A 21,349-nucleotide genomic window follows, 5' to 3' on the forward strand; every position below is an offset into this window, starting at 1 on the left:
GTAAAACAACCCCCCCCAAGCCACCCCCAGCACCCCACTGTGTACCTGGCAGCTGTCTGGGGTGTAAAAAGTAACATTGCGATGGTCGCAATGTTACCGAATTTCCCAACCAATATTCTGATGTTTGATAATTTTCTTTTTCTCTAACGTCCTAGTGGATGCTGGGGACTCCGTAAGGACTATGGGGAATAGACGGGCTCCGCAGGAGACATGGGCACTTTAAGAAAGAATTTAGATTCTGGTGTGCTCTGGCTCCTCCTTCTATGTCCCTCCTCCAGACCTCAGTTTTGAATCTGTGCCCGGACGAGCTGGGTGCTGCTCAGTGAGCTCTCCTGAGCTTGCTGTAAGAAAGTATTTTGTTAGGTTTTTTTATTTTCAGGGAGCTCTGCTGGCAACAGACTCCCTGCATCGTGGGACTGATGGGAGAGAAGCAGCCCTACTCTCTGCAGATAGGTCCTGCTTCTTAGGCTACTGGACACCATTAGCTCCAGAGGGATCGTACACAGGATCTCACCCTCGTCGTCCGATCCCAGAGCCGCGCCGCCGTCCTTCTCGCAGAGATGGAAGACAGAAGCCGGGTGAGCATAAGAAGCAAGAAGACTTCGAAATCGGCGGCAGAAGACTCCAGTCTTCACTGAGGTAGCGCACAGCACTGCAGCTGTGCGCCATTGCTCCCACACACACCCACATACTCCGGTCACTGTAAGGGTGCAGGGCGCAGGGGGGGGCGCCCTGGGCAGCAATTAGGACCTCTTTGGCAAAAGTTTGCATAATATACAGTTGGGCACTGTAAATATGTATGAGCCCCCGCCAAGAAAATGTATATTTAAGCGGGACAGAAGCCCGCCTTCGAGGGGGCGTGGTTTCTTCCTCAGCACTCACCAGCTCCATGTTTTTTCTCCACAGCACCGCTGAGAGGAAGCTCCCCAGCCTCTCCCCTGCAGATACACGGTAGAAGAGGGTAAAAAGAGGGGGGGGGGGCACATAATTAGGCGCAAAAATCAATGTAAACAGCAGCTACTGGGTTAACATTAAGTTACTGTGTTATTCCTGGGTTAATAGCGCTGGGGTGTGTGCTGGCATTCTCTCTCTCTCTCTCTCTCTCTCTCTCTCTCTCTCTCCAATGGGCCTTGTGGGGGAATTGTCTTCAGATGAGCATTCCCTGAGTGTGTGGTTTGTCGGTACGTGTGTGTCGACATGTCTGAGGTAAAAGGCTCCCCTAAGGAGAAGATGGAGCAAATGTGCGTGTGAGGGGTGTCTCCGTCGACACCTGTTTGGATATGTGTAATTAAGTGCTAAGGTGAAATTATTGCACAAAAGATTAGAGAACAGACAGGGAATCGACCCATGTCTGTCCTTATGTCGAAGAGACCTTCAGAGTCTCTCAATGATCACTATCCAAAATAATAGACACTGATATCGACACGGAGTCTGACTCCAGTGTCGACTACGATAATGCAAAGTTACAGCCAAAATGGCAGGAAAGTATTCAATATATGATTATTGTAATAAAAGATGATTTGCATATCACTGATGACTCATCTGTCCCTGACACAAGGGTACACATGTTTATGGGGAAGAAAGCTGAGCTAAATTTCCCTCCTCTCATGATGAAAAAGAGCGTGAATCTTCAGACAAGAGACTGCAGTTTCCCACAAAGAATTCTAAGGGAGTATCCTTTCCCTATTAGGGCCAGGATACGATGGGAATCTTCCCCTAGGGTGTCACGTTTGCCCAAAAGGTAGCCCTGATTTAACAGCTATCCTCAGGGATCCTGCAGATAGCGTGCACATTCTGGTACACTACTCAGACCGGCGATTGTGTCGGCATGGGTTTATAGCGCTGTAGCAGCGTGGTCTCAGCAGAAATTGAGACCCTAGTATGTATGTGTGATATATATATGTATATGTATGTATGTATGTATATATGTATGGATAGATAGATATTAAAGATGCTGTCTTAAGAGATATAGAGAGATATATATATATATATGTAAAACATGCCCAAAGAGACATTAGTCTACTGGGTTCTAGAGTCAACGCTATGTCGATTTCTGCTTGACGTGTCCTGTAGAATATGCAATGGACAGGTGATGCCGACTTAAGAGGCATATGGAAGGCTGAGGATTGTGTGGAGGAGGGATCTCGGACCTGGTCTCCACAGCTATAGCTGGTAATTCGGATCTTTTGCCTTATATTCCTGCACAGCCTAGGCACGACATTATCAAATGCAGCCTTTCGATCACAAAGAAACCAGAAAGTCCGAGGTGCGTCCTTTCTTGGCAGGGGCAGAGGAAAGAAGCTGCACAACACAGCTAGTTCCCAGGAACAGAAGTCCTCCCCGGCCTCTACAAAATCCACCGCATGTCGCTGGGGCTCCACAGGTGGAGCTAGGCCCGGTGGGGGCACGTCTTCGTAATTTCAGCCACAAGTGGGTTCACTCCCTGTTGGATCCCTGGGCAATTGATATTGTGTCTCAGGGATACAAGCTGGACTTTGAGGAGATGACCCTCACCGACGGCCCTGCCGGCTTCCCCCCACGAGAGGGAAATAATGTTAACTGCAATTCACAAATTGTATCTTCAACAGGTGGTGGTCAAGGTTCCCCTCCTTCAACAAGGAGGGGGTTATTATTCGACCATGTTGTAGTCCACGAAACCGGACGGTTCGGTCAGACCCATATTGAATTTAAAATCCCTGAACATATACCTGAAAAGGTTCAAGTTCAAGATGGAATCGCTAAGAGCGGTCATCGCAAGCCTGAAAGGGGGAGATTTTATGGTGTCTCTGGACATAAAGCATGCATACCTTCATGTCCCCATTTATCCACCTCATCAGGCGTACCTCAGATTTGCGGTACAGGATTGTCATTACCAATTTCAGACGTTGCCGTTTGGTCTCCCCACGGCCCCGAGAATCTTCACCAAGGTAATGGCGGAAATGATGGTGCTCCTGCGGAAGCAAGGTGTCACAATTATCCAGTACTTGGACGATCTCCTCATAAAGGCGAGATTAAGAGAGCAGTTGCTGAACAGCGTATCACTTTCTCTGGAAGTATAATGGCAACACGGCTGGATTCTAAATATTCCAAAGTCGCAGTTGATTCCTACGACCCGTCTTTCCTGGGCATGATTCTGGACACAGACCAGAAGAGGGTTTATCTCCCGAGGGAGAAGGCTCAGGAGCTCATGACACTGGTCAGAAACCTATTAAAACCAAAACAGGTGTCGGTGCATCACTGCACGCGAGTCCAGGGAAAAATGGTGGCATCATACGAGGCCATTCCCTTCGGCAGGTTCCATGCGAGGACCTTTCAATGGGATCTACTGGACAAATGGTCCGGATCACATCTTCAGATGCATTGGTTAATCACCCTATCCCCCAGGGCCAGGGTGTCTCTCCTGTGGTGGCTGCAGAGTGCTCACCTTCTGGAGGGCCGCAGATTCGGCATTCAGGACTGGGTCCTGGTGACCACGGATGCAAGCCTCCGAGGGTGGGGGGCAGTCACACAGGGAAGAAATTCCAAGGTCTGTGGTCAAGTCAGGAGACTTGCCTTCACATCAACATCCTGGAACTAAGGGCCATATACAACGCCCTACGTCAAGCAGAGTCCCTGCTTCGCGACCAACCGGTTCTGATTCAGTCAGATAACATCACCGCAGTGGCTCATGTAAACAGCCAAGGCGGCACAAGGAGCAGGGTGGCGATGGTAGAAGCCACCAGAATTCTTCGCTGGGCGGAGAATCACGTAAGCGCACTGTCAGCAGTGTTCATTCCGGGAGTGGACAACTGGGAAGCAGACTTCCTCAGCAGACACGACCTCCACCCGGGAGAGTGGGGACTTCATCAAGAAGTCTTCAAACAAATTGCAAGTCGGTGGGAACTGCCACAGGTAGACATGATGGCATCCCGCCTCAACAAAAAGCTACAGAAGTATTGCGCCAGGTCAAGAGACCCTCAGGCGATAGCTGTGGACGCACTGGTGACGCCGTGGGTGTTCCAGTCGGTCTGTGTATTTCCTCCTCTTCCTCTCATACCCAAGGTGCTGAGAATCATAAGAAAAAGAGGAGTGAGAACAATACTCATTGTTCCGGATTGGCCAAGAAGGACTTGGTATCCAGATCTGCAAGAAATGCTCACAGAGGACCCATGGCCTCTGCCTCTAAGACAGGACTTGTTGCAACAGGGGCCCTGTCTGTTCCAAGACTTACCGTGGCTGCGTTTGACGGCATGGCGGTTGAACGCCGGATCCTAGCAGAAAAAGGCATTCCGGATGAGGTCATTCCTACGCTGATAAAGGCTAGGAAGGACGTGACCGCTCAACATTATCACCGTATATGGCGAAAATATGTTGCTTGGTGTGAGGCCAGGAATGCCCCTACGGAGGAATTCCAGCTGGGCCGTTTCCTTCACTTCCTGCAGTCGGGAGTGACTGGGCTTAAAATTGGGTTCCATTAAGGTCCAGATTTCTGCCCTATCCATTTTCTTTCAAAAAGAACTTGGGAGTGCTGCACATTCAGCCCCCTTTTGTGCCTCCAGTGGCACCTTGGGATCTTAACGTTGTGTTGAGTTTCCTGAAATCACACTGGTTTGAACCACTCAAAACGGTGGAATTGAAATATCTCACGTGGAAGGTGGTCATGCTACTAGCCTTGGCTTCGGCTAGGCGTGTGTCAGAATTGGCGGCTTTGTCACATAAAAGCCCTTATCTGGTTTTCCATGCGGATAGAGCAGAATTGCGGACCCGCCCACAATTTCTGCCGAAAGTGGTTTCATCCTTTCATATAAACCAACCTATTGTGGTGCCTGTGGCTACTACTGACTTGGAGGATTCCGAGTTGCTTGATGTGGTCAGGGCTTTGAAGGTTTATGTTGCCAGAACGGCTAGGGTCAGGAAAACAGAGCCTTTGTTTATCCTGTATGCTTCCAACAAGCTTGGTGCTCCTGCTTCAAAGCAAACTATTGGTCGCTGGATCTGTAACACGATTCAGCAGGCTCATTCTGTGGCTGGATTGCCGCTGCCAAAATCAGTTAAGGCCCATTCCACTAGGAAGGTGGGCTCTTCTTGGGCGGCTGCCCGAGGGGTCCTCTGCATTACAGCTGTGCCGAGCGGCTTCTTGGTCAGGTTCAAACACTTTTGCAAAGTTCTACAAGTTTGATACCCTGGCTGAGGAGGACCTTGTGTTTGCTCACTCGGTGCTGCAGAGTCATCCGCACTCTCCCGCCCGTTTGGGAGCTTTGGTATAATCCCCATGGTCCTTACGGAGTCCCCAGCATCCACTAGGACGTTAGAGAAAATAAGATTTTACTTACCGGTAAATCTATTTCTCGTAGTCCGTAGTGGATGCTGGGCGCCCGTCCCAAGTGCGGACTTATTCTGCAATACTTGTATATAGTTATTGCTGCAATAAGGGCTATGTTATTGTTGCATCAGGGTTGAACTGATGCTCTGTTGTTCATACTGTTGACTGGGTAAGTTTATCACAAGTTATATGGTGTGGCTGGTATGTATCTTGCCCTGGATTACCAAAATCCTTTCCTTGTACTGTCAGCTCTTCCGGGCACAGTTTCTCTAACTGAGGTCTGGAGGAGGGACATAGAGGGAGGAGCCAGAGCACACCAGAATCTAAATTCTTTCTTTAAAGTGCCCATGTCTCCTGCGGAGCCAGTCTATTCCCCATGGTCCTTACGGAGTCCCCAGCATCCACTACGGACTACAAGAAATAGATTTACCGGTAAGTAAAATCTTATTTTTTGTTTACTTTTTTGTATTTTAATGTATTTATTTATTTTTTCCCTTCACTAATTCACCTGATTCATTCATAACAAAAAGCAACAATTTCTGATCCTTTTTTTTTGGGGGGGGGGGGGGGGGGGGGAATTGTCCGTTAAGTGGTAAAGCATGTGTATATGGAGAGGAGTGAAAACATTCTGTTTGAAGGGCTTGTCCAAGGTGGAGGATGCTGCCTATTTACTATGGTTGCAGCACGTTAATTGAGGGGTCATCTTCTAAACCTTGACAGAGCAAATTATTCTTTGTAGTTGAGCCTGAGAGCGGAGTGAAGGAATCACTATTCCGTTTGGGCAGGTGTAGGTGGCTAATATGGGCTAGAACTGTCTGATAGGAAAGGATCAATTAGCCTGCTGAGAATGTCCATTACTGCAGCATGTTGAAGAGCACCAAATGTAAAAGCCTACATTGACCTCTTCCAAATGCATTTCCCAACATGTCTAATGATAATACTTATGATTACTTGACTTCATTGACCTACTTTATAAGGCATGTGTTTTGGGACCACAAATGTTGCAATAGGCCAATTGTTTGGTTTTGCAGTCTGCATAGTTAACTGTTTTTTAGGGGGGGAAGGTTTGTTTAATGTGTCTCTTGGTTTTGTTTTTCTCTTTCCAGGCATATAAATATGATACAGAATGCATATAAATTATATACATTTTGACCCTTTTTTTTGTGTCATCTTATGTTTCCAGAGTTGAACTGTTGGATTATTTAGACAGCATTGATTGCACATTAGAAGATTTCAAAGCATTACTTTCTGGACGCCAGTTCAGCATAGATCGAGATCTGCTGGTAGATGTATGAAACAATGTATTTCAATTTCCCAATTTTATATATATATATATATATATATATATATATATATATATATATATATATATATAAATAATATATTTTTTATTATTAATAAAAAAAAATATTATAATAATAATAATTTTTTTTTGTTTGTTTGTTTTTTTTGCTATATATTGTAAAAATTAGACACATGCTTATTTTAAGAGGAAATTTTGAAAGTACTAGAAGTATTAACAAATGTCTATGGGCTCTATTTTATTCTGCGCAATGTTAATAGTGCCAGGAAGGAGGTCTTGGAGCTATTCAAATAATCGCTCTTTTATGCCTGACTAGAGCATTTCTGCCCGCACCCCTCCTGAGGTGCAAGCATTCATTCGCCTAAAATAGTGCCGCAGTGCTGTTTTCTTCCTTTTGCGTGGCACAAACAGCATCATGGCATGCACTCTGAGAATTACTGTTCTCGCAATTAAACACCCGGTTTAAGGCACGAGAACGGACGACATCTGACTAGAAATGAGAACTGTTTAATAGCTTCGGGACCTCCTTCCCAGCACTATTAACATAGTGCAGGATTGAATCGAGCCCAATAAGGTTTTTTTTTGTTTTTTGTTTTTTAAACGGTTCTTGAACAAATATGAAAAATTACAAATATTTATACATGTTTCCTAAAACATTATACACTGTACTGTATTTACTTCTGTGTTTTTGCAAAGCTGCATGTTGCTTATTTGGCTAATTTCTGTGCTATTTTAATATACAGAAATTCCATGAAAAAAAGGTTATTGAATCCACTGCATTCTAGAGGGGTGGGGGGATTAAAAAATGTTTCCACCCATGGATGCCACTAGATGTTTACTGATGAAGCAGTTCAATTGTTTCTCTGTATGAGCATGCATGCATTTGTGGAAGGGGGGGGGGCGGTTTGGGGTGGTACATTTCAGCTTGTAGCCTTCTGAGGTGGAGAGCTTAAATCTGCGAAGACTCCATGGTTTGGGTGCTAAAACGGGAGTTTGACCGCCTGACCAGGACTTTAGACGGGTTTAGCAGCTATTCGTGAGTAAACCCTGTCTGGGCGCATTTAAAGTGATGGGTCCCCAATCAGAGCAACAATTCAATTGCTCCAAAGGGCACTCATTACTTTTAGGAGCCCATTGAATCACCCCCTAGGACTACAGTGATGCTTGAAAGTTTGTATACTATTAAGAATTTTCTGCATATATGCGTATTGCGTGTATTCTGTTCTTCAGTTAAGTTAGTCTGGTGGGCCATTCAAAAAGCAAATTTTTTTCTCTGACGTCCTAGTGGATGCTGGGAACTCCGTAAGGACCATGGGGAATAGCGGGCTCCGAAGGAGGCTGGGCACTCTAGAAAGATTTCAGACTACCTGGTGTGCACTGGCTCCTCCCACTATGACCCTCCTCCAAGCCTCAGTTAGAATTCGTGCCCGGCCGAGGTTGGATGCACACTAGGGGCTCTCCTGAGCTATTAGAAAGAATAGACTTAGGTTTTTTATTTTCAGTGAGACCTGCTGGCAACAGGCTCACTGCAGCGAGGGACTAAGGGGAGAAGAAGCGAACTCGCCTGCTTGCAGCCGGATTGGGCTTCTTAGGCTACTGGACACCATTAGCTCCAGAGGGATCGACCGCAGGCCCAGTCCTTGGTGTTCGGTCCCGGAGCAGCGCCGCCGTCCCCCTTACAGAGCCAGAAGCAAGAAGATGGTCCGGAAAATCGGCGGCATGAAGACTCTGTCTTCACCAAGGTAGCGCACAGCACTGCAGCTGTGCGCCATTGCTCCTCTCACACTTCACACTCCGGTCACTGAGGGTGCAGGGTGCTGGGGGGGGGGGGGGGCGCCCTGAGGCAGCAATAATAACACCGTGGCTGGCTAAAATACCTCAATATATAACCCCAGAGGCTATATATGAGGTAAATACCCCTGCCAGAATTCCATAAAAAGCGGGAGAATAGGCAGCGAAAAAGGGGCGGAGCCTATCTCCTCAGCACACTGGCGCCATTTTTCCCTCACAGCTCGGCTGGAAGGAAGCTCCCTGGCTCTTCCCTGCAATATACAGTAACAGTAAGAGGGAAAAGAGAGGGGGGGGCATTAAATTTGGCAGTATATATACATATTTCTCTATCGTCCTAGTGGATGCTGGGGTTCCTGAAAGGACCATGGGGAATAGCGGCTCCGCAGGAGACAGGGCACAAAAAGTAAAGCTTTTCCGATCAGGTGGTGTGCACTGGCTCCTCCCCCTATGACCCTCCTCCAGACTCCAGTTAGATTTTTGTGCCCGGCCGAGAAGGGTGCAATCTAGGTGGCTCTCCTAAAGAGCTGCTTAGAGAAAGTTTAGCTAGGTTTTTTATGTTACAGTGATTCCTGCTGGCAACAGGATCACTGCAGCGAGGGACTGAGGGGAGAAGGAGTCAACTCACCTGCGTGCAGGATGGATTGGCTTCTTGGCTACTGGACATCAAGCTCCAGAGGGACGATCACAGGTACAGCCTGGATGGTCACCGGAGCCGCGCCGCCGGCCCCCTTGCAGATGCTGAAGACAGAAGAGGTCCAGAATCGGCGGCTGAAGACTCCTGCAGTCTTCTAAAGGTAGCGCACAGCACTGCAGCTGTGCGCCATTTTCCTCTCAGCACACTTCACACGGCAGTCACTGAGGGTGCAGGGCGCTGGGAGGGGGGCGCCCTGGGAGGCAAAATGAGTACCTATAAAGGCTAAAAATACCTCACATATAGCCCTAGAGGCTATATGGAGATATTTAACCCCTGCCTGATTTCTCAAAATAGCGGGAGACGAGCCCGCCGGAAAAGGGGCGGGGCCTATCTCCTCAGCACACGGCGCCATTTCCTCTCACAGCTCCGCTGGTCAGGACGGCTCCCAGGTCTCTCCCCTGCACTGCACTACAGAAACAGGGTAAAACAGAGAGGGGGGGCAAATTTATGGCGATATTTTTATATAACAAAGCAGCTATAGGGGAGCACTTATTATAAGGCTATCCCTGATATATATATAGCGCTTTTGGTGTGTGCTGGCAAACTCTCCCTCTGTCTCCCCAAAGGGCTAGTGGGTCCTGTCTTCATTAGGAGCATTCCCTGTGTGTCTGCTGTGTGTCGGTACGTGTGTGTCGACATGTATGAGGACGATATTGGTGTGGAGGCGGAGCAATTGCCAAATATGGGGATGTCACCTCCTAGGGGGTCGACACCAGAATGGATGCCTTTATTTATGGAACTACGGGATAGTGTCAACACGCTAAAGCAGTCGTTTGACGACATGAGACGGCCGGACAATCAATTAGTGCCTGTCCAGGCGACTCAAACACCGTCAGGGGCTGTGAAACGCCCTTTGCCTCAGTCGGTCGACACAGACCCAGACACAGGCGATGACTCCAGTGGTGACGGTGACGAATCAACCGTATTTTCCAGTAGGGCCACACGTTATATGATTTTGGCAATGAAGGAGGCGTTACATTTAGCTGATACTACAGGTACCACTAAACAGGGTATTATGTGGGGTATGAAAAAACTACCTATAGTTTTTCCTGAATCAGAAGAACTAAATGACGTGTGTAATGAAGCGTGGGTTGCCCCTGATAAAAAGCTGATAATTTCAAAGAAATTATTGGCATTATACCCTTTCCCGCCAGAGGTTAGGGAGCGCTGGGAAACACCTCCTAGGGTGGACAAGGCGCTAACACGCTTATCTAAACAAGTGGCGTTACCCTCTCCTGAGACGGCCGCACTTAAAGATCCATCAGATAGGAGGATGGAAAATATCCAAAAAAGTATATACACACATGCAGGTGTTATACTACGACCAGCTGTAGCAACTGCCTGGATGGGCAGTGCGGGGGTAGTTTGGTCAGAATCCCTGATTGAAAATATTGATACCCTGGACAGGGACAATATTTTACTGTCGTTAGAACAAATAAAGGATGCATTTCTTTATATGCGTGATGCACAGAGGGATATATGCACACTGGCATCACGGGTAAGTGCTATGTCCATTTCGGCCAGAAGAGCTTTATGGACGCGACAGTGGACAGGCGATGCGGATTCAAAACGGCATATGGAAGTTTTGCCGTATAAGGGGGAGGAGTTATTTGGAGTCGGTCTATCAGATTTGGTGGCCACGGCTACAGCCGGGAAATCCACCTTTCTACCTCAAGTCACTCCCCAACAGAAAAAGGCACCGACTTTTCAACCGCAGCCCTTTCGTTCCTTTAAAAATAAGAGAGCAAAGGGCTATTCATATTTGCCACGAGGCAAAGGTCGAGGGAAGAGACAGCAACACGCAGCTCCTTCCCAGGATCAGAAGCCCTCCCCGGCTTCTACAAAAGCCTCAGCATGACGCTGGGGCTTCTCAAGCGGACTCGGGGACGGTGGGCGGTCGTCTCAAAAATTACAGCGCGCAGTGGGCTCACTCGCAAGTAGATCCCTGGATCCTGCAGATAATATCTCAGGGATACAGGTTGGAATTAGAGACAGATCCACCTCGCCGTTTCCTGAGGTCTGCTTTACCAACGTCCCCCTCCGAAAGGGAGACGGTGTTGGAAGCCATTCACAAGCTGTACTCTCAGCAGGTGATAGTCAAGGTACCTCTTCTGCAACAAGGGAAGGGGTATTATTCCACTCTTTTTGTGGTACCGAAGCCGGATGGCTCGGTAAGGCCTATTCTAAATCTGAAGTCCTTGAACCTGTACATAAAGAAGTTCAAGTTCAAAATGGAGTCACTCAGAGCAGTGATAGCGAACCTGGAAGAGGGGAACTTTATGGTATCCTTGGACATCAAGGATGCGTATCTCCACGTTCCAATTTACCCCTCACACCAGGGGTACCTCAGGTTCGTTGTACAAAACTGTCACTATCAGTTTCAGACGCTGCCGTTCGGATTGTCCACGGCACCTCGGATCTTTACAAAGGTAATGGCCGAGATGATGATTCTTCTTCGAAGAAAAGGCGTATTAATTATCCCATACTTGGACGATCTCCTAATAAGGGCGAGGTCCAGAGAACAGCTAGAGATGGGATTAGCACTGTCTCAAGAAGTGCTAAAACAGCACGGGTGGATTCTGAATATTCCAAAATCCCAGTTAATGCCGACAACTCGTCTGCTGTTCCTAGGGATGATTCTGGACACGGTTCAGAAAAAGGTTTTTCTCCCGGAGGAAAAAGCCAAGGAGTTATCCGAGCTTGTCAGGAACCTCCTAAAACCAGGAAAGGTGTCTGTACATCAATGCACAAGAGTCCTGGGAAAAATGGTGGCTTCTTACGAAGCGATTCCATTCGGCAGATTCCACACAAGAATTTTCCAAAGGGATCTGTTGGACAAATGGTCAGGGTCGCATCTTCAGATGCACCTACGGATAACCCTGTCTCCAAGGACAAGGGTGTCTCTTCTGTGGTGGTTGCAGAGTGCTCATCTATTGGAGGGCCGCAGATTCGGCATACAGGATTGGATCCTGGTGACCACGGACGCCAGCCTGAGAGGCTGGGGAGCAGTCACACAAGGAAGAAACTTCCAGGGAGTATGGACGAGCCTGGAAACGTCTCTTCACATAAACATTCTGGAACTAAGAGCAATATACAATGCTCTAAACCAGGCAGAACCTCTGCTTCAGGGAAAACCGGTATTGATCCAGTCGGACAACATCACGGCAGTCGCCCATGTGAACAGACAGGGCGGCACAAGAAGCAGGAGGGCAATGGCAGAAGCTGCAAGGATTCTTCGCTGGGCAGAGAATCATGTGATAGCACTGTCAGCAGTGTTCATCCCGGGAGTGGACAACTGGGAAGCAGACTTCCTCAGCAGACACGATCTTCACCCGGGAGAGTGGGGACTTCATCCAGAAGTCTTCCACATGCTGGTAACCCGTTGGGAAAGACCAATGGTGGACATGATGGCGTCTCGCCTCAACAAAAAACTGGACAGGTATTGCGCCAGGTCAAGAGATCCGCAGGCAATAGCTGTGGACGCGCTGGTAACGCCTTGGGTGTACCAGCCGGTGTATGTGTTTCCTCCTCTGCCTCTCATACCAAAAGTATTGAGAATTATACGGCAAAGAGGCGTAAGAACGATACTAGTGGTTCCGGATTGGCCAAGGAGGACTTGGTACCCGGAACTTCAAGAGATGATCACGGAAGATCCGTGGCCTCTACCTCTAAGGAGGGACTTGCTTCAGCAGGGTCCCTGTCTGTTTCAAGACTTACCGCGGCTGCGTTTGACGGCATGGCGGTTGAACGCCGGATCCTAAAGGAAAGAGGCATGCCGGAAGAAGTCATTCCTACTTTGATTAAAGCAAGGAAGGAAGTAACCGTGCAACATTATCACCGAATTTGGCGAAAATATGTTGCGTGGTGCGAAGATCGGAGTGCTCCGACGGAGGAATTTCAACTGGGTCGATTCCTACATTTCCTGCAATCAGGATTGTCAATGGGTCTCAAATTGGGATCTATTAAGGTTCAAATTTCGGCCCTGTCGATTTTCTTTCAAAAAGAATTGGCTTCAGTCCCTGAAGTCCAGACCTTTGTTAAGGGAGTGCTGCATATACAGCCTCCTGTGGTGCCTCCAGTGGCACCGTGGGATCTAAATGTGGTTTTGGACTTCCTAAAATCTCATTGGTTTGAACCACTAAAAAAGGTGGATTTGAAATATCTCACATGGAAAGTGACCATGCTTCTAGCCCTGGCTTCTGCCAGGAGAGTGTCAGAATTGGCAGCTTTATCTTACAAAAGCCCATATCTGATTTTCCATTCGGACAGGGCAGAACTGCGAACTCGTCCGCATTTTCTCCCTAAGGTGGTGTCAGCATTTCATCTGAACCAGCCTATTGTAGTGCCTGCGGCTACAAGTGACTTGGAGGACTCCAAGTTACTGGACGTTGTCAGAGCATTAAAAATATATATTGCAAGGACAGCTGGAGTCAGAAAATCTGACTCGTTGTTTATATTGTATGCACCCAACAAGATGGGTGCTCCTGCGTCTAAGCAGACGATTGCTCGTTGGATCTGTAGCACAATCCAACTTGCACATTCTGTGGCAGGCTTGCCACAGCCTAAATCTGTAAAGGCCCACTCCACAAGGAAGGTGGGCTCATCTTGGGCGGCTGCCCGAGGGGTCTCGGCATTACAACTTTGCCGAGCAGCTACGTGGTCAGGGGAGACCACGTTTGTAAAATTTTACAAATTTGATACTCTGGCTAAGGAGGACCTGGAGTTCTCTCATTCGGTGCTGCAGAGTCATCCGCACTCTCCCGCCCGTTTGGGAGCTTTGGTATAATCCCCATGGTCCTTTCAGGAACCCCAGCATCCACTAGGACGATAGAGAAAATAAGATTTTACTTACCGATAAATCTATTTCTCGGAGTCCGTAGTGGATGCTGGGCGCCCATCCCAAGTGCGGATTATCTGCATAAGTTGTACATAGTTATTGTTAACTAATTCGGGTTATTGTTAAAGGAAGCCATCTTTCAGAGGCTCCGCTGTTATCATACTGTTAACTGGGTTTAGATCACAAGTTGTACGGTGTGATTGGTGTGGCTGGTATGAGTCTTACCCGGGATTCAAAATCCTCCCTTATTGTGTACGCTCGTCCGGGCACAGTACCTAACTGGAGTCTGGAGGAGGGTCATAGGGGGAGGAGCCAGTGCACACCACCTGATCGGAAAAGCTTTACTTTTTGTGCCCTGTCTCCTGCGGAGCCGCTATTCCCCATGGTCCTTTCAGGAACCCCAGCATCCACTACGGACTCCGAGAAATAGATTTATCGGTAAGTAAAATCTTATTATTATATGAAAAGCAGCTATTAGGGACATAACTCAGTTAGTCCCTGTATATATATATATATAGCGCTCTGGTGTGTGCTGGCATACTCTCACTCTGTCCCCCCAAAGGGCTTTTTGTGGGTCCTGTCCTCTGTTGAGCATTCCCTGTGTGTGTGGGGTGTGTCGGTACGGCTGTGTCGACATGTTTGATGAGGATAATGAGGTGGAGGCGGAGCAGATGCATTTTGAAGGGACGTCACCCCCTGCGGGGCAGACACCCGAGTGGATGAACTTATGGAAAGAAATGAGTGCACGTATAGATTCTTTACATAAGAAATTTGACGACATGCCAAATGTGGGACAGCCGGGATCTCAGCTCGTGCCTGTCCAGGTGCCTCAGGGGTCGTCAGGGGCTCTAAAACGCCCGCTACCTCAGTTTGCAGACCCGGATGTCGACACGGATACTGATAAGTGTCGACGACGATGAGTCAAACCTAATGCCTGTCAGGGCCATTCACTGCATGATTGAGGCAATGAAAGTTGTTAAACATTTCTGATTTACATCCAGGTACCACAAAAAAGTGTATTATGTTTGGGGAGAAAAAACTACCCGTAGTTTTTCCCCCATCAGATGAACTAAATGAAGTGTGTGAAGAAGCGTGGCTTTTCCCTGATAAAAAATTTGTAATTCCTAAGAAGGTACTAATGGCGTTCCCTTTCCCGCCAGAGGATAGGTCACGTTGGGAAACACCACCTAGGGTGGATAAAGCGCTCACACGTTTGTCAAAAAAGGTGGCACTACCCTTTCAGGATACGGCCGCCCTTAAGGAGCCTGCTGATAGAAAGCAGGAGGCAATCCTGAAGTCTTTATACACACACTCAGGCATTATACTTAGACCAGCTATTGCGTCAGCTTGGATGTGCAGTGCTGCCGCTGCATGGTCAGAAAAACTGTCAGAAAATATTGACACACTAGACAGAGACACTATTCTGCTAACGATTGACCATATAAAAGATTCAGTCTTATATATGAGAGATGCACAGAGGGAAATTTGCCGGCTGGCATCTAAAGTAAGTGCATTGTCTATCTCTGCTAGGAGATGCTTATGGACTCGTCAGTGGACGGGAGATGCAGATTCCAAGAGGCACATGGAAGTTTTGCCTTATAAAGGGGAGGAATTATTTGGGGATGGTCTCTCCGACCTAGTTTCCACAGCAACGTCTGGGAAGTCAGCATTTTTACCCCATGTTCCCTCACAGCCTAAGAAGGCGCCATTTTATCAGGTTCAGTCCTTTCGGACCCAGAAAAGCAAGCGTGGAAAAGGAGGGTCTTTTCTGTCTAGAGGCAGAGGTAGGGGAAAAAGGCTGCAACAGACAGCAGGTTCCCAGGAACAAAAGTCCTCCCCCGCTTCCTCTTCCAAGTCCGCCGCATGACGGTGGGGCTCCACAGGTGGAGCCAGGTACGGTGGGGGCCCGCCTCAGAAATTTCAGCGATCAGTGGGCTCGCTCACAGGTGGATCCCTGGATCCTTCAAGTAGTATCTCAGGGATACATGCTGGAATTCGAGGCGGCTCCGCCCCACCGGTTCCTAAAATCTGCCTTGCCGATTGCTCCCTCAGACAGGGAGGCGGTGCTAGCGGCAATTCACAAGCTGTATTCCCAGCAGGTGATAATCAAGGTACCCCTACTTCAACAAGGCCGGGGTTACTATTCCACACTATTTGTGGTACCGAAGCCGGACGGTTCGGTGAGACCCATTTTAAATTTGAAATCCTTGAACATGTACATAAAAAAATTCAAGTTCAAGATGGAATCGCTCAGGGCGGTTATTGCAAGCCTGGACGAGGGGGATTACATGGTTTCCCTGGACATCAAGGATGCTTACCTGCATGTCCCCATTTACCATCCTCACCAGGAGTACCTCAGATTTGTGGTACAGGATTGCCATTACCAATTCCAGACGCTGCCGTTTGGACTCTCCACGGCACCAAGGGTATTTTACCAAGGTTATGGCGGAAATGATGATACTCCTTCGAAGAAAGGGAGTTTTAATTATCCCGTACTTGGACGATCTCCTAATAAAGGCACGGTCCAAAGAACAGTTGTTGGTGGGAGTAGCACTATCTCAGGAAGTGCTGAACCAGCACGGCTGGATTCTGAATATCCAAAAGTCACAGCTGGTCCCGACGACACGTCTACTGTTCCTGGGGATGATTCTGGACACAGTCCAGAAAAAAGTGTTTCTCCCGGAGGAGAAAGCCAGGGAGTTGTCTTCTCTAGTCAGAGACCTCCTGAAACCAAAACAGGTATCGGTGCATCACTGCACGCGGGTCTTGGGAAAGATGGTAGCTTCTTACGAAGCAATTCCATTCGGCAGGTTCCATGCCAGAATCTTTCAGTGGGACCTGTTGGACAAGTGGTCCGGATCGCATCTTCAGATGCATCGCTTGATAACCCTGTCTGCAAGAACCAGGGTGTCTCTTCTGTGGTGGCTGCAGAGTGCTCATCTTCTGGAGGGTCGCAGATTCGGCATTCAGGACTGGGTCCTGGTGACCACGGATGCCAGCCTGCGAGGCTGGGGGGCAGTCACAAAGGGAAGAAACTTCCAAGGACTATGGACAAGTCAGGAGACTTCCCTTCACATAAATATTCTGGAACTAAGGGCCATCTACAATGCCCTAAGTCAAGCAAAATCCCTGCTCCTACACCAGCCGGTGCTGATCCAGTCAGACAACATCACGGCAGTCGCCCATGTGAATCGACAGGGCGGCACAAGAAGCAGGGTGGCAAGGATAGAAGCCACAAGAATTCTCCGATGGGCGGAAAATCATGTACTAGCACTGTCAGCAGTGTTCATTCCGGGAGTGGACAACTGGGAAGCAGACTTCCTCAGCAGACACGACCTCCACCCGGGAGAGTGGGGACTTCATCCAGAAGTCTTCCAAATGATTGTACATCAGTGGGGTCGTCCACAGGTGGACATGATGGCGTCCCGCCTAAACAAAAAACGAGAGGTATTGCGCCAGGTCAAGAGACCCTCAAGCGATAGCTGTGGACGCTCTGGTGACACCGTGGGTGTACCAGTCAGTTTGTGTTCCCTCCGCTGCCTCTCATACCAAAGGTATTGAGAATAATAAGAAAGCGAGGAGTAAACACAATTCTCGTGGTTCCGGATTGGCCAAGAAGAACATGGTACCCGGAACTTCAAGAGATGATCTCAGAGGACCCGTGGCCTCTGCCGCTAAGACGAGACCTGCTACAGCAGGGGCCCTGTCTGTTCCAAGACTTACCGCGGCTGCGTTTGACGGCATGGCGGTTGAACGCCGGATCCTGAAAGAAAAGGGCATTCCGGAGGAAGTCATTCCTACGCTTATTAAAGCCAGGAAAGAGGTTACAGCAAATCATTATCACCGCATATGGTGGAAATATGTTGCATGGTGTGAGGCCGAAAAGGCCCCAACTGAGGAATTTCAACTAGGTCGATTTCTGCATTTCCTGCAAGCAGGAGTGAATATGGGCCTAAAACTGGGTTCCATTAAGGTACAGATCTCGGCTCTATCGATTTTCTTTCAGAAAGAACTAGCTTCAGTACCTGAAGTTCAGACATTTGTAAAGGGAGTGCTGCATATTCAGCCCCCATATGTGCCTCCTGTGGCACCTTGGGATCTCAACGTGGTGTTGAGTTTCTTAAAATCACATTGGTTTGAACCACTAAAAACCGTGGATCTGAAATATCTCACGTGGAAGGTGGTCATGTTATTGGCCTTGGCTTCTGCCAGGCGAGTATCAGAATTGGCGGCTTTGTCTTATAAAAGCCCTTATCTGATTTTCCATATGGATAGGGCAGAATTGAGGACTCGTCCCCAGTTTCTCCCTAAGGTGGTGTCAGCGTTTCATTTGAACCAGCCTATTGTGGTGCCTGCGGCCACTAGGGACTTGGAGGACTCCAAGTTGTTAGACGTGGTCAGGGCCCTGAAAATATGTTTCCAGGACGGCTGGAGTCAGAAAATCTGACTCGCTGTTTATCCTATATGCACCCAACAAGCTGGGTGCTCCTGCTTCTAAGCAGACTATTGCTCGTTGGATTTGTAGTACAATTCAACTTGCACATTCTGTGGCAGGCCTGCCACAGCCAAAATCTGTCAATGCCCATTCCACAAGGAAGGTGGGCTCATCTTGGGCGGCTGCCCGAGGGGTCTCGGCTTTACAACTTTGCCGAGCTGCTACTTGGTCAGGGGCAAACACGTTTGCAAAATTCTATAAATTTGATACCCTGGCTGAGGAGGACCTGGAGTTCTCTCATTCGGTGTTGCAGAGTCATCCGCACTCTCCCGCCCGTTTGGGAGCTTTGGTATAATCCCCATGGTCCTTACGGAGTTCCCAGCATCCACTAGGACGTCAGAGAAAATAAGAATTTACTCACCGGTAATTCTATTTCTCATAGTCCGTAGTGGATGCTGGGCGCCCATCCCAAGTGCGGTTTATCTGCAATACTTGTACATAGTTATTGTTAACTAAATCGGGTTATTGTTGAGCCATCTGTTGAGAGGCTCAGTTGTTTCATACTGTTAACTGGGTTTCATATCACGAGTTGTACGGTGTGATTGGTGTGGCTGGTATGAGTCTTACCCGGGATTCAAAATCCTTCCTTATTGTGTACGCTCGTCCGGGCACAGTATCCTAACTGAGGCTTGGAGGAGGGTCATAGTGGGAGGAGCCAGTGCACACCAGGTAGTCTGAAATCTTTCTAGAGTGCCCAGCCTCCTTCGGAGCCCGCTATTCCCCATGGTCCTTACGGAGTTCCCAGCATCCACTACGGACTACGAGAAATAGAATTACCGGTGAGTAAATTCTTATTTTTTTTTCATACGTCCTAGAGGATGTTGGGGTCACTTCAAGAACCATGGGGTATAGACGGGATCCGCGGGAGACATGGGCACTTTAAGACTTTCAAATGGTGTGACCTGGCTCCTCCCTCTATGCCCCGACTCCAGTTTAGAATCTGTGCCCAGTGAGACTGGATGCACTCTGAGGAACTCTACTGAGTTTCTCGGAAAATACTTTGTTAGGTTTTTTATGTTCAGGGAGCCCTGCTGGCAACAGTCTCCCTGCATCGTAGGACTTAGGGGAGAAAGTCAGACCTACTTCTGTGAGTTTAAAGCTCTGCGTCTTTGGCTACAGGACACCATTAGCTCCAGAGGGTCTGATCGCTAGGTACGCCTAGATGCCCGTTCCCAGAGCCCGCCGTCACCCCCCTTGCAGTGCCAGAAGTCAGAAGACAGGTGAGTAGAAAGAAGATCAGAAGACTTCAGTGACTGCCTTCTGAGGTACCGCACAGCGATCGCTGTGCGCCATGCTCCCACTACACAAGGCACTAAAGGGGGGGGGCGCGCCCGCGCCCTGGGCAGCATGTAAATCCTAATTTTGACACTGACAAGAGGGGACATTAGTGCCAAGGCACTGTCCTAACCCCCGCCAGTATAAATATTTGTTGAAAATTGCGGGAAGGAAGCGCGCCATTAAGGGACCGGAGCTTCTTCCTCACAGCTCACATGCACGGCGCAGGGGGGCGCCCGGGGCAACATAAATCCTTGTTTATGGCAAAAGGCACACTGTCCTACCCAAGCCAGGATAATTAACTATTGAGTTAAGATCGGGAGAAGCGCGCCATTAAGGGGGCGGGGCTTCTTCCTCACTAAGCCAGCACACTAATCAGCGCCACTTTCTCCTCAAGAGAAACGCTGGTCCTCCCTTCACTACTGACGTGTGTCAGGGTGCAAGGGGGGGTGATGTATATGATGTTTGTATTATGTATAAAAGCGCTGCAGGTCTGTTTTCAATGTAATGTTTTACAGATGGGTGTGCTTGGCGCTCAGGTGTGAGATGGCTTTTCTTTTCGGTGTCCATCCGACAGAGGTCTGATCCCTATAAGTCCCAGTGTGTGTGGGACATGTCTGAGGCAGGGAGTTCCTCCCTGGAGGAAGCTATTTTAGGGACACAGAGTGGTAAGGTGGTGATGCTACCGATACACCAAGAGCCTGCATGGGTGAAGAAATATAGTTTTCACCTTTCGGATCGCCGTCTCTCTTAGTGAAGCCGTGTCAGGTGCAGGAATAATTACCTTCTTTTTCACCCTAGACAGTGCACTATTTAACACAGGGGGTGACTGCTGGGAAAGAAAATATTAAGCTCGTGGGAGGGAGTCTTATTTGATCTATTTCCCTGGAATCCCTATCGGCGACACAGGACTCAGAGTCCGTGTCGGTAGCAGTAGTCATAACATTTATAAATGGACCTAATATGTGACCCAGAGAAGGTCGCCTGCAGATAGAAGAACAAAATGCTGACAAAACACATCTTCTACATTACCAGCATGCAGCATTAGATATAGCCTTATCTAATCTTTGATATGATGCATACTACCACGTATTTCTCTGACGTCCTAAGTGGATGCTGGGGACTCCGTCAGGACCATGGGGATTAGCGGCTCCGCAGGAGACAGGGCACAAAACTAAAGCTTTAGGATCAGGTGGTGTGTACTGGCTCCTCCCCCTATGACCCTCCTCCAAGCCTCAGTTAGGTTTTTGTGCCCGTCCGAGCAGGGTGCAATCTAGGTGGCTCTCTTAAGGAGCTGCTTAGAAAAAGTTTTTAGGTTTCTTATTTTCAGTGAGTCCTGCTGGCAACAGGCTCACTGCATCGAGGGACTTAGGGGAGAGAAGTTCAACTCACCTGCGTGCAGGATGGATTGGCTTCTTAGGCTACTGGACACCATTAGCTCCAGAGGGAGTCGGAACACAGGTCTCACCCTCGGGTTCGTCCCGGAGCCGCGCCGCCGACCCCCCTTGCAGATGCTGAAGATTGAAGGTCCAGAAACCGGCGGCAGAAAGCTTTTCAGTCTTCATGAAGGTAGCGCACAGCACTGCAGTTGTGCGCCATTGTTGTCACACACTTCACACCAACGGTCACGGAGGGTGCAGGGCGTTGCTGGG

The 21,349-nt window shown here is 48.6% G+C and overlaps 1 protein-coding gene across 2 annotated transcripts in view; it reads left to right on the forward strand.

The window, feature by feature from the left end:
- Positions 1-21,349, forward strand: part of LOC134909889 (heat shock factor protein 2-like) — a 154,568-nt gene that overhangs the window by 108,935 nt on the left and 24,284 nt on the right. Inside the window, exon 10 of one of the 2 annotated variants that reach the window (XM_063917245.1) lies at positions 6,486-6,585. In XM_063917245.1, coding sequence (XP_063773315.1) covers positions 6,486-6,585 — 100 coding nt within the window. Of the gene's footprint in view, positions 1-6,485; positions 6,592-21,349 lie in introns of both variants that reach the window. The other variant, XM_063917243.1, reaches the window with a different exon arrangement.

Source organism: Pseudophryne corroboree, chromosome 4 (assembly GCF_028390025.1).
Source record: "Pseudophryne corroboree isolate aPseCor3 chromosome 4, aPseCor3.hap2, whole genome shotgun sequence".
In the NCBI taxonomy this organism is placed as follows: domain Eukaryota; kingdom Metazoa; phylum Chordata; class Amphibia; order Anura; family Myobatrachidae; genus Pseudophryne; species Pseudophryne corroboree.